We start from the raw sequence: 12300 nt of genomic DNA, 5'->3' as shown, positions 1-12300 counted from the left end.
AATAAGATTTTTTAACGTCAGTCTCACATAAAAACTTCTGAAATCCTGCTGGGGTTTTCACGATTCTGAAGAGAAAAACTAATTTTTGCTTTTAATTTTTATGGCACAAATAACAATTTAAATAACAGTTAAACCAGATATTTTTAAAAACTAATCAAACCAACACTTAATATGTATTGCAAATAAAGAAAAGTAGACTAGAACATTCAATAAACGCTTTCAGAAACAGCGTTGGGTATGATGCATAAGGCATAGTGTGAAGTGAAACCAGTCATCATAGTTTTATACCAGACAGCCCAATGTGAGCCAATGCCTTCCTCTGAATATTTCTCCATGACGACTTCCGATTTATCTTTGATCTCCAGTTCTTTTCATTAATTGTGAGAAAATCAGACTCCACTGAGTCAGCCCATCTCAACCGCTGCCTTCCCCGCTTTCTTGTTCCAGCTGGTCTAAAAAGCAGTATCTTTTTTATTGTATTGTCATCGCTCATTTGAATCACGTGGGCGATCCAATTCATTCTATTTATTTTTATGTATTTAATAATATCAGGTTGTTTATAAATCTTGTACAGGTCAAAGTTAAATCTCCTTCTCCAGTTATTGTTTACAAACCAGTGAAACCAGTATAAAATTTTATTCTGGCCTTGGTAGGAAATACAAAGGTAGGATACTGTAATGATATTAGTAGCTATTCTTTATTTTCTATTAACACATTTATTTTTCAAATGTCAGTTAACGATAGAAATTTAAATTTTTATAAAAACACCATGAGTTTAGTGTGCATTTAATACAGAAAATTATTTGTTAAAATGTAAATATTTAATTTCTCAATTTACCAGCGATTGCAAAGGATTGTCAAAATTATATGAAAGTATACAATTAAGTCAATTTCTTCAGTGTTCTAAACTTAATTGGTCTAAACATAAGTAGTCATTTTTGTAGACCACTGAAAAATTCCAAAATGGCTGAGTTTTCGAAAATGGCGAAACTTGCAACAGGATTTTGCAATCTTTTTTTATGCAAGACTACCCGAGACTTCTATAAACAAATCCCTTTAGATCCATGTTAGTCATTTTAAATCTTTGTCTTTATTAACTAATGTCTTTATTACCAAATTTGTGTTTTCAAGATTTTTCATTAAAATATTTTTTTGCTTTATTGTTGTTAAAATATAAAAATTTAGAGTATTTTAATATTTAATTATTTTATATAGTAGTCCTATTTAATTATTTTATATAATAGTCATATTATGCTTATACATAGTGATCATACTGGCGGGAATCAATTTTGTAGAACATTAATATAAAAGATAGAGAAGAAAAAATATTTAAGACAGAAAAACTCTATTAAACTTAAACAGTATGAAAAATATACTTTTTTGAATTTTACACAGCTCCAAATCTATCCAAACCTTTCATTGTTTTATGGACTATATATGGATTTGAGTGAACAGCACCGTTTCAGGTTTTAAGATTAGTATGATTCTTTGCTGTGATGGCTGACTACAGATGTACAAGTGCAAAGCAGATAAATGTCTTCATTAAACCTTAATTTGACTGAACTATAATAGCACTCAAGTATGTATAGTTTTATTCCCAATGCATGAATATTATCAGAGAAAATAATACACTTCTTAAATTTCCAAAAACGTTTTATTACACATTTGTATATTTACATTAAATAGAGAATTTAAATTACAGCAATAAAGCACCTTCTCTCAAATGAAAACTTAATTTAAAGGAAAGAATGTAAAAAAAAAGAAAGGAACAATATATGTTTCTCTTCATATATACAAAACTAAAATAGAGTATAAAAGTACAGGTGAAAAACTTTTCTGATGAAAGATTGTATCAAAAGGCACATTGATTTCTACAAGAAAAAGGGGAGACTTTTTCTCTAGATGTCATTAAAAAAAATACATACACAATAAGAAACAGAATTACACTCCCTTGCGACAATCCTGAATATCTTTAAATGCTTTTACCTGATGTCCCAAAAATAACAATTTGAAAAATAACTGGGGAAAAAATGAAAAGAGATACAAAAATTTTGGTTTGCTGTCTTCTAGTTATGAAATCTTTTACATTATTCTAATTTAGTTAAATATGATTGTAAAATCGAAAAATGGCGCCAAACAACACCATACCTGCTAAATTTTACTCTTTTCCAGAATGATTTCTCCAAGCGTTAGTGAAGTGACAACCAAATTATAAGTATAGGCTAACATTTTTGGTATTTTGTCACTTTTTAATCAACTGCAATCATGGATTTTAATAGTATTTTATAAATAGACATGTTGAGAGTCAAAATAAATAAAAAATGCATTTATAAATCCAAGTATTAAACTAAAAAACATAATTTTGCAACCACTTTAAATAGAGCAATAAAATCTTTAGGAAAATCTCAAAGAATTTGCAGCTATGATTTTTTGGTAAGAACAAAAAATTATGTACCAAATTTCTGTTTTCAAGATTTTTCATTGAAATATTTTTCTTATTTTATTGTTGTTAAAATATAAAAAATTTAGAGTGCTTCAAATATTTAATTATTTTTGTAAATAAACTGTGAATAAATTCTAAAACCTAAATTTCAACATTTAAAAAAAAAAACTTTTTGTTTTAATTTCTGTTATAGTTTCTGCCAATGCTCCGGTTACAATCTAAAATGACTTGCCGTCAATTTCATAAATTGGCAACAACTTTCCTAATCACCACATATACCTTTGGTTTCAAAATTAGTTACTAATTTTATCAACATATAAGAACAGAAAAAACAATAAAACAAAATTGTTGCATACCAGAGCATTGCAAATCTAATATTTGTATAGTTATTTTAATTTTATTCTCAAACTATACCAAGCTGTTACTACTGACATTTTGAAAATTTGTTAGGCTCAGTTAGCAGAGTTATTTGTAGACGAACTTCATATCTAAGCAGAAATTAATTACTTGATTTCTCATGAAGAATGTAGCAAACCATATGTTTTCGCTCTTTCAGCTTTTATTTAAAGGATTTCTAAATTGTTGATCATTTTGGAGAAACCCAGTGTCAGTATTATTGGATAGAAAATTATCTAAGTTTTAAGAAATTTGTACCAGTCAGTAAAAAAATCTAAATCCTAGTTTGTTTGCTTTTTTTAACAGCAATTTCAAAATTTTGAGCAACAATTTCAACAAAAGACACAGCAATGTATACCAAAACATACAGTTTTTCCTTATCACCAAATTAACTTAACATGCACATTCATTACATATACCATGCATATAATTATAGGAACATGCATATTCATTATAGGGAAACTAAATTATTAAATTTTGAGAAAAACAATTTCACAATAGCTGTTTTTAAAAAGGAACAAAGGGTTAAAAAAATTTTAATTTTTGCACATAGTCTTTAAAAACATTCAAGTAGTCATAGCCAAATGAAACTTTTTATTACAACTGCAGTGGGAGAATAATCTGTTTCTCTATTTCCATTAAATAACAAAATAGAGAGTTCAAACGTTTTTGGGGAGTGAAGATAGGATTGTATTTGTTGTCAACTAAACAAACTAATAACTAAAGCAGCATCAACCATAAATATAGCCATACATAATACTTAAATTATTAAAATAAATTAATTAGAAATGAAATAACTTACATATGTGTATGCAATATAAAAATAGCAAAAAAAAGTTTATTAAAAAAAAGATATAATTTCCATTTAATAGGAAGAAAAAAAAATCACAATTGTAATATTTTGTTACATTATTCCAACTATCAAAAGTCATTTTACTGTTTTTCTTAAGTAAATTTTTCAAACAATTGATGAAAATCATATTTGAATAAAAAAGTGCAATTTTTAACACATTAACCTATTAAACCTAGATCTACTGGGTAAAAATTGTGTTGTAACTTCCTTGTTATGCACTAATTTCCAACTAAATAATATGCGGGAGGGGAAACTGGTTTTTTGATGAAAATTTAAAGTATCCCAGTTTAAAGTATAAAAAAAGCCAGGACAAAGGAAGGTTAATTAATAAATGCTAATTTAAATTAAATACAAGATGCATAATTACTATACACAAAAGATGGATATCCTTATGACTTATATGCAGAAAATGGTGCCAGATGCTACTTAAAACAAATTTCGATAAAATGCCAGCATTTATTGAAACATAAAACAAATTTCAATTTTATACAATATATCCAGTAATGTAAAGAAACAACTTAAAATATTTTATTCACTCGAATGTCGAGAAATTTTGAGCAAAAAGAATATTGTTTCTTGGCCATTATCACAGACATTATTTTTATGATACAATATCCAAATATCATTTATATTTACAAAATTCTTACAACTGGGAATACTTTTATTTATAATTTAAAAAAAATTCAAATCGAGCTCATTGATTTAATACATGAATTTTAATATTGAAAGGAAGTCCATAACACAGTACAGAGCTTTTAATCTGGAAACCAGGAAACGGGAATGATTTTAGGATTTGTTTAGAATTGAAAAGAAAATCTGGAGTGCAAAACAATCAGGAAATGTTTTGCAATTGATTTTATTATTTTTCTATTTTCCCAAAAGAACTTTTAAATTTTTTTTTTTTACTCTGATTGTATATTCATAGTTGATTATCATTGTAATTTTATATTTTCCTAATGCTTTCAGATTGTGGATTACACCAAATAGTTGAATTTTTAATCCAGGACTCAGCAAATATCACAATAAAGTTGGATTGTTCATTCTAAGATTATAAATATTTTTTTATTAAATCAATCTAATTGTGTTATTTTTCTTACTTTTAAATGTAACATCTAGGATTAAAAAAAATATGTCTCGTAGGAAATTAGTAATTGTTTTTTAATATAAATCCAGATAGATGGAAAAATCATTTATGCGTAATTCCTGAGGATTCCAGATAATCCGCTCTCAAATGTATCGCAAAAAAAAACGAATATAAACCAACAATTATTCAGTAAAAATGTCAATAAATAATGTTAAGTTATAAAATGTTAGATTAATAAAAGCTGGTAATGAGTTTTATGAGATTTATAATTTAAAAGACATTAAGTAACATTTCATTAATTGAAAACGTATCTACATATCTGCTACCCAAAATATCACAAGGAACAATTTATATTTTATGTAAGTTTTGCATAAATCGGAGGAGAGACCTTTCGATGCAAGTATTTCAGAATATACAAAGGCACACAGCTCACTACAGTTAAAGCAGCAACTTTCCAAAGAAATGTAATAGTCCATATAAAATCAGCATCTGTAAAAGGATAACATGGTTTGAAACTAATAAAAATGATAGAAAAGGATAAATTCAAGAGTAAAAAAATACAAATTACAGATTCAATGCAAGGTGATTTATCAATCAGTTTCTTTAATATAAACAATAAAAGAATTACAAATTATTTTTCCAATTATCCCTTTATTGGATAAAGCAAACCTTCAGATTACTACTGATATACAACTTAGTCAAGTGGCCTTTTTATTTATGGAAAAAAAATATATATATAAACCAATTTCAAAAAGGGGTAGTTTACTTATTAGATTCGTTAAGCCTTTTTATAGCTTTGAAATATGAATTTAGACAATTCTTTCAAAAATATATAATGGAATACAATTGGCTCATGAAGAAATGCATGGTGCTTGACCTTAAACATTTTAAGACTTGCAAATAGAATATATATTTAAAATACAGTAAAAGTCCATTATATCGACGATAAACAATAGCAGATTCAATTATAATTAAAGTGAGGTTTTATGAAAAATACACATATTTTAACACATTGCTACACAATTTAAATTCGACGACAGTGCTCAGAAATACCAACACCTTTTTTTTAAAATAATTTATGACTGCCATATGAAACTGAGCATCAGTTGTACGTTTGGAAGTGAAAATTCTCACATTTTTCTCAGTGTATCCATCTGTAATCCATTAATCTTGATAACTGTAACAGTCACTTAGAAAATTACAGCATATGAAATGTTACTTTTTTTTTTCTTTTACTAATAATGTCCCTTTTTTTAATTAACATGCATTAATGTAAGACTAGCAATAAAAGTACTAGAAGATTAAGTAGAGACGTTAACTCAACCTTTTTTTTTTTCACAATTATTTTCATTCAAAATATTTATCTATAGTAGACTACTTCAGCTTACAGATTGTACATCGGACACAGAATTTTTTTTAAGATGCAAGAAAAAGTTAAATGATGTGCAATAACTTGATAGTGATCAATAACACTGAATATTGATTTCAATCGTAAGATATCAATAAGGGACATGAGAAGTTATTGTATAAAGCCATATAGCCAAAGGAGAGCTTATTGTTCTGAAGTGTGCAGCAGGATTTTTAAAAATAGCACAAAAATTTTCTTTGGCAACTTGGAAGATAACTTTGCAAACACATAAATTTGTAAGCATAAAATACTAATCATTAAGATTAAAAGGGGTTCAGTTTTACTTTTTCTGTACTGATAGCTGAAATTGATAAAAAATATCTTTAATTTTGCCTTTTTTAAATGATTTTACTCACTTAAAACAGTAGAAAAATGCATTTTTGATTAAGAAATAGTGAACACTTTAGTTAATAAACATACACTTTTTGTATCCTTAATATTAGAATTTTGAATTTGACTTAGAAACTTCTTGTAATATGCCCTACTTGTTACATCAAGCTTTTACAGTATTTGAATGATTTTTGGAAGAAAAAAAATTTTGAAACATGGCTAAAATAGGTTAAGTTTCTTGTTAATAATCACAATTGTAATATGCTTTGATTTCTATTCTGTACAAGTTAAACCTAAAACCATTTAACTAGGGAGAAAAAACACTTTTCTAAAATTTTCCTGGAAAATCTTAGTTTTTAAATGCTTTAAAACTTTAGAGAATAAGACTTAAAAATGAATGAAAGATAATTACCGAAAAACTGTTTCATGAAAAATAAGGATAAGAAATAAATGACAAGACTGAAAATTTCAGCCACAACCATCAGCCAGTGCCACATTCTAATAGTTAAAGCCACCATCAGAAGCTCAGTAAAGATGAGGGCAGTAAAACTTATCGAAACTATGTGAATGAATTCTGCTTTGTATAAGAGTAAAGCTCCATACATTATAATGCCTCCTAAAATAAGCAATTACATATGTTAATACATATGCAGGAAAAAAACTTAATTTAGAAATCGTAATATAATTTGAAGAAAAGTTTATTTTAAATCTACACGGCATTAATAAATTTATTAACTACATTAGAATGGCAATTATCTGAAAGGATAGAGACAGACTAATACAGTTAATTAAAAATGTAGATATTTTTACAACTTTAATGTTGTAACAACTTTTTACACCACCTGTTTAGTAATAAATAAATTTAATGTTTAAGCAATTTTTAATAGTATGTTTTCATTTTAGCCTTTCTTCAGTCTTTTAACAGTCAATATTTGTATGCAACTACGGCACAATCTTTGTAACTTTTCAAACATACTTGAAAATACCGTCAAAACTTATTTAAAAAGTCTACCATTTTATAACTTTAGCACGAGTTTCAAAAGCAAATAGGACTAAAAACTCATTCCCTATCTCTAAAATTCTTCGAAAAAAAAGAACCCAATTTATATGAGAAAAAAAAATTTCAAAAAGGCACGGTAAAAGAATGCATGGTCCTTGACCAATACAGTTAATTCAACTATTTGGCTCATCTGGTCTGGGTAAATAGAGTTTTGCTGTTATTAAAAAATATTTGCATTCACTATGCAAATAGTTTTTATTTAGTTAGAAAACTTAAGACACTCAAAATAAATAAATTCAATGATAAGAAAATGCTTACATTCAAATGTTAATGTTGTTTATTTAAAAATAGTATAGTAGCACTAATAAAAACTGAACTCCTTACAGAAATTATGTGAATAGTTTTACTAATATTTTATATTTGCTGCAAATCATAAATAAAATTATATACTATACATTATTTTAACAAAAATACATAAAAAATAAGAATTTTAAAAGGACTTTTTTAAAAAAAACTCAGTTCTCAGGACAGAAGAAAAATTTTAAAAACACTATTTTTCCATAATGGGTACAACTAATTTTGAAAAGTCAAATAATGGGCAAAATTAAATCTTACTAATTTCTTTTCCACAAATAAACAAACTTAAACAAATATATTAGAATTTAAAAAAAAGAAAACAAATAACATATTAAAACTTTTAAAAAATTAATTAGAATTGAAAGAAACAGGACAGAGAAACTATCACATGTGCATTCAAATTTTAAAAATGCATAATATAATTACATCAAATAAGAATTCATAGTATGCACCAACTAAAGTAATACTGATATTTAACATATTAATTCCATCATATCTAAAGCCTAAAACTATCTCAAAACTAAAGATAACTATTATAAAAATCTTCCAACATAACTTTTTCACAAAATTTAGATTAATATAGAGTCTATACTTGTATGAGATTTTGCGGAAATACTAAAAACACTAGGAGAAACAAAAACTTTTTTTTTAAATAAACAACCAAGGTATTGTTAATAAAGAAAAGTAATTAAGACACTTAAGACCCATAGTCAGTAAAACACTAAGAACATCATAAATATTTGTACAAAAATTCCATACATAAAACTTTCATAAACAAAAATAAGTTAAGAGCACAAGAAAAATTAAATTCATTAATGAAAAAACAATTACCTTGATAAATACTAATTATAACCCAAATGAAGAAAGTTTTAAATGACAGCGAACGACCCTGAAAAGAATATATCAATTTAATTGTCTTTGTATATTATTAAAAGGAAGCAAAATGAATTAACTAATCTAAAAATGAATTAAATAAAGCCAATATACTTTTTTTTAAAGTTTACATAAAAAGACTCCCCAACATTAAAGAATATAGTAAATTGAACAATATAGAATATTTGTTCAATTTAAAAAGGAATGAAAAATAATAATAAAAATTTCAAATATGAGGAAAAAAAATTTTTGGCGTGTACTCATTATATAGCCACTTATACATTTTTTGAACAGTGTACCTCATGTGCTGATTTAGATTTTCCAGAATCGTTCCAGTATCCAAAAAGTGCAAAAGTGCCAATAAGATTAGCATTCCTTAATTTACAAATTATTTAGAAATCTCACGGATTTTCTCCTTTTTTTTTTTTTTTGCATTTTCATTTTTCTCAAACCCTTCCACCCACATACACACATCTGTGACTTCACATTGTTTGCGTTTATCTGTGCTTCATTGTTTCAGTTTACTTTCACTTAATGCTAAAATTTTTATGCATTGACTTCCTTTGCAACTCTATTAATAGTGTATTTTCTCTATACCCTGTGAGTTGCAACTGATGGTTTTTTATTTATAATTCTGTCACTGAGTTAAACTTATCAATTTCATCTTATTACACAGTTTCTGTATTATTTTACAACCAGCAAAAAGAGAACTCATTTTTTTTGGATTGTTCCACACCAGGTTCAATCAAAACTTTTAATTTTTTATAAAGTTACTTCGTAACAATGACGAAAAAAATTCTTCTGCATTCACATTATTTGCAAAGATATTTCAACTTAAAGATATTTTTGGACATAAATTTAATCATTTGAATCTGCCACTTGTACTGAGTTAAACTGTAACTGTTCTGTTACTGAGTTAAACTTATCAATTTCATCTTATTACACAGTTTCTGTATTATTTTACAACCAACAAAAAGAGAACTCATTTTTTTTTGGATTGTTCCACACCAGGTTCAATCAAAACTTTTAATTTTTTATAAAGTTACTTCGTAACAATGACGGAAAAAATTCTTCTGCATTCACATTATTTGTAAAGATATTTCAACTTAAAGATATTTTTGGACATAAATTTAATCATTTGAATCTGCCACTTGTAGGATAAATTAGGGAAGCTTCCCAAAACCACTATGAGGTACATTGAATCAGAATTATTTGGTAATACATTGATCTTATGTAAAAGTGATTCCAATAAGTCAAATATCTTTTAGTCAGTTTCATAATTTTCCCTTTTCTCTTTTATAAACAGAATAAAAGAATGGTTGACTTAGTTACTTTTTCTCTCACAGAATTCTTAAACTATTGCTGCTTGTATAGTCTACAATAAAAATATATCTAATAAACATTTTAATGCAGAGATACTTTCAAAACTAGGTAGGAAGGGTTAAAATAAAAAATGAGCCTCATTCATGAATTCGCTAAAAATTCATTTCAAATTTTCATCTTTTCTTATTTGAGATCACTAATTCAATCGAAAAATTTTTTATATTGATTCAAAACTACCAACAGAATAAACCATTAGAAAGGAACATAAAATAGAATGCAACCCCAAATGGAGAACGTTGCTTAAATAGTGTATGTGACCATTATTGATGATTCTCTAACAACCTAGCTGACCAGTTTATATCGTGGGTAGAGTCTCTGCCTACCAAAGCCTGAAATGGAGTTCAATTCCTAACATAATGGTTCTAGTGGTTTGATTACTAGAAAAGTACATTCACTGTTGGGGTGCTAGAGAGAATGGTCTGCATACCTAACTAACATCTGCCCTCCAAGCAGAATTATGGTAACATAAATTATGCACATTGATTTAAAAAAAAAAGGATAACTTTAAATGGGAAAAATCATTTTTTAAAATTGGAAAGTTTAAAACTTTTAAAAAGTTAAACTATTTTTGCAATCCAACAAAAGTATCTTCAAATGCGCAAAAAGTTCTTAAAGTATTTTTAAGCAAAAATGTGCATATGCATGCATGCATACACAACACATTCAAACATGTTATACTGAAGTTGAAAATTGAGGCTTTTTTTTACTTTACAAAATGTTAGATACTAAATTCTCGCTCAAACTGAATTTAATTACTGTAGGATTTAATAGCGTAAGGTCTAGTCTCAGACGAACGATTTCACATTATTACAGTACATTTCCTAGAAATTTTCAATAAAATTACAAAAAAGAAACAATGTAATGGAAAGTAATTAATAAAATAGAAACTCACTGAAAACATATGCTTAAACAAAAATCATATTAAAATAAAACGTTAATACCATGTACCTTGCATAATTCTTTGTACAATTCGGGGTATGTAAAAACTTTTTCAGGTAAAACATCTTTATCTAGAACTAAAGAAAACACAGGAAACATTGTGTAAATTGTGGCATACCTGAAATTAAAAAATATAATAACTATTAACATTCTAAACAAAATATTATAAACCAATAAATTAATGAAGTTTTCATAAAAGAGCATTTATTAAAAAATTTTCAACAAAGAAAAATGAAAATTATCCTTTTGATTATTTAATCAGAGGCTGCTGAGCTTTTTTTTAATCAGAATCCCAAAACTTTTATAATTCTTTCATCGACCACTCTTAAAAATAGTTTTAAAATACTGGTTTCATAATTATTTATTTCTGACAAATCAAATTTTTACATAAACCAATGAGAAGGATGCAATGTTCAAAATGTTGCTATAATAGATTAGCTATGTTTGATTCGAAATTCATTAGCTTCAATCCTAAATCACTTTGGAGCTCCACATTCAATTAATTTCCCTGCTTTTTTAAAATAAAATTAACATATTGAAGCCAGATTCAATCATACATAAGCTTGAAAATTCAATTAAAAATAAAAATGCTGCATTATAGAGTTTTGGATATTTTTGGGTAATATTTATATTCGTCCAAAATTTACTCACGGTTAAATTATTAAAGAACATCTTTACTTCAAAGTAAACTAATAATTCAATTACTTCATCTTGCAAACATCTCCAAAACGTAATTTAAAATAATCTTTTAATTTTTAAAATCTTTGTAATTGAATAGCATTAGTACTCATTCATACACCGAGATATCTGATTAATCCTCTAATTATACTATATCAATATCCAGTGGTCAATATCAACTATGTTAGTGACCCCTGATTGAAATAATCAAAATATCTATTAAGAACTTTTCAGATAAGCAACTAAGCAAAATGAAAAATATTTCTGGAATAACTAAGTTGAGATAAGCTGCCAGGTTTTTAACGTTGTTAGAATTTATTTCAAAGCATACAGCGTATGATTCTTGAAATTAACTAACTTCTACATTCAATAGAACAAATAATTTTGAGTATTCCACTTTTAAATAAGATGGCGCAAACTTTTAAAAATTAATTCAATTGTATGTAAAAGGAAAATCAAATAATAAAGTAATACTACTGAACACAAAATATTTAATTTCACTTTTTGTAAACTGAAAAGTATTCAAATGAAAATAGCAAAAAGTGAAATGCAATAA

The 12300-nt window shown here is 26.4% G+C and overlaps 1 protein-coding gene across 5 annotated transcripts in view; it reads right to left on the bottom strand.

The window, feature by feature from the left end:
* Positions 1-3418: 3418 nt before the first annotated feature.
* Positions 3419-12300, bottom strand: part of LOC107452514 (putative phospholipid-transporting ATPase IIB) — a 40143-nt gene continuing 31261 nt past the window's right edge. For all 5 annotated transcript variants that reach the window (XM_071182320.2, XM_071182323.1, XM_016069001.4 and 2 more), the window contains exons 22-25: positions 11076-11184; positions 8703-8760; positions 6927-7130; positions 3419-5265 (exon numbers count right to left, since the gene is read on the bottom strand). In XM_071182320.2, the coding sequence (XP_071038421.1) occupies positions 5132-5265; positions 6927-7130; positions 8703-8760; positions 11076-11184 (505 nt within the window). In that variant the 3' untranslated portion in view covers positions 3419-5131. The remainder of the gene's footprint in view (positions 5266-6926; positions 7131-8702; positions 8761-11075; positions 11185-12300) is intronic.

Source organism: Parasteatoda tepidariorum, chromosome 4, assembly GCF_982258835.1.
Source record: "Parasteatoda tepidariorum strain Cologne lab strain chromosome 4, Ptep-v5.0, whole genome shotgun sequence".
Classification (NCBI taxonomy): Eukaryota; Metazoa; Arthropoda; class Arachnida; order Araneae; family Theridiidae; genus Parasteatoda; species Parasteatoda tepidariorum.
This window is presented reverse-complemented; position numbering and strand designations above follow the sequence as displayed.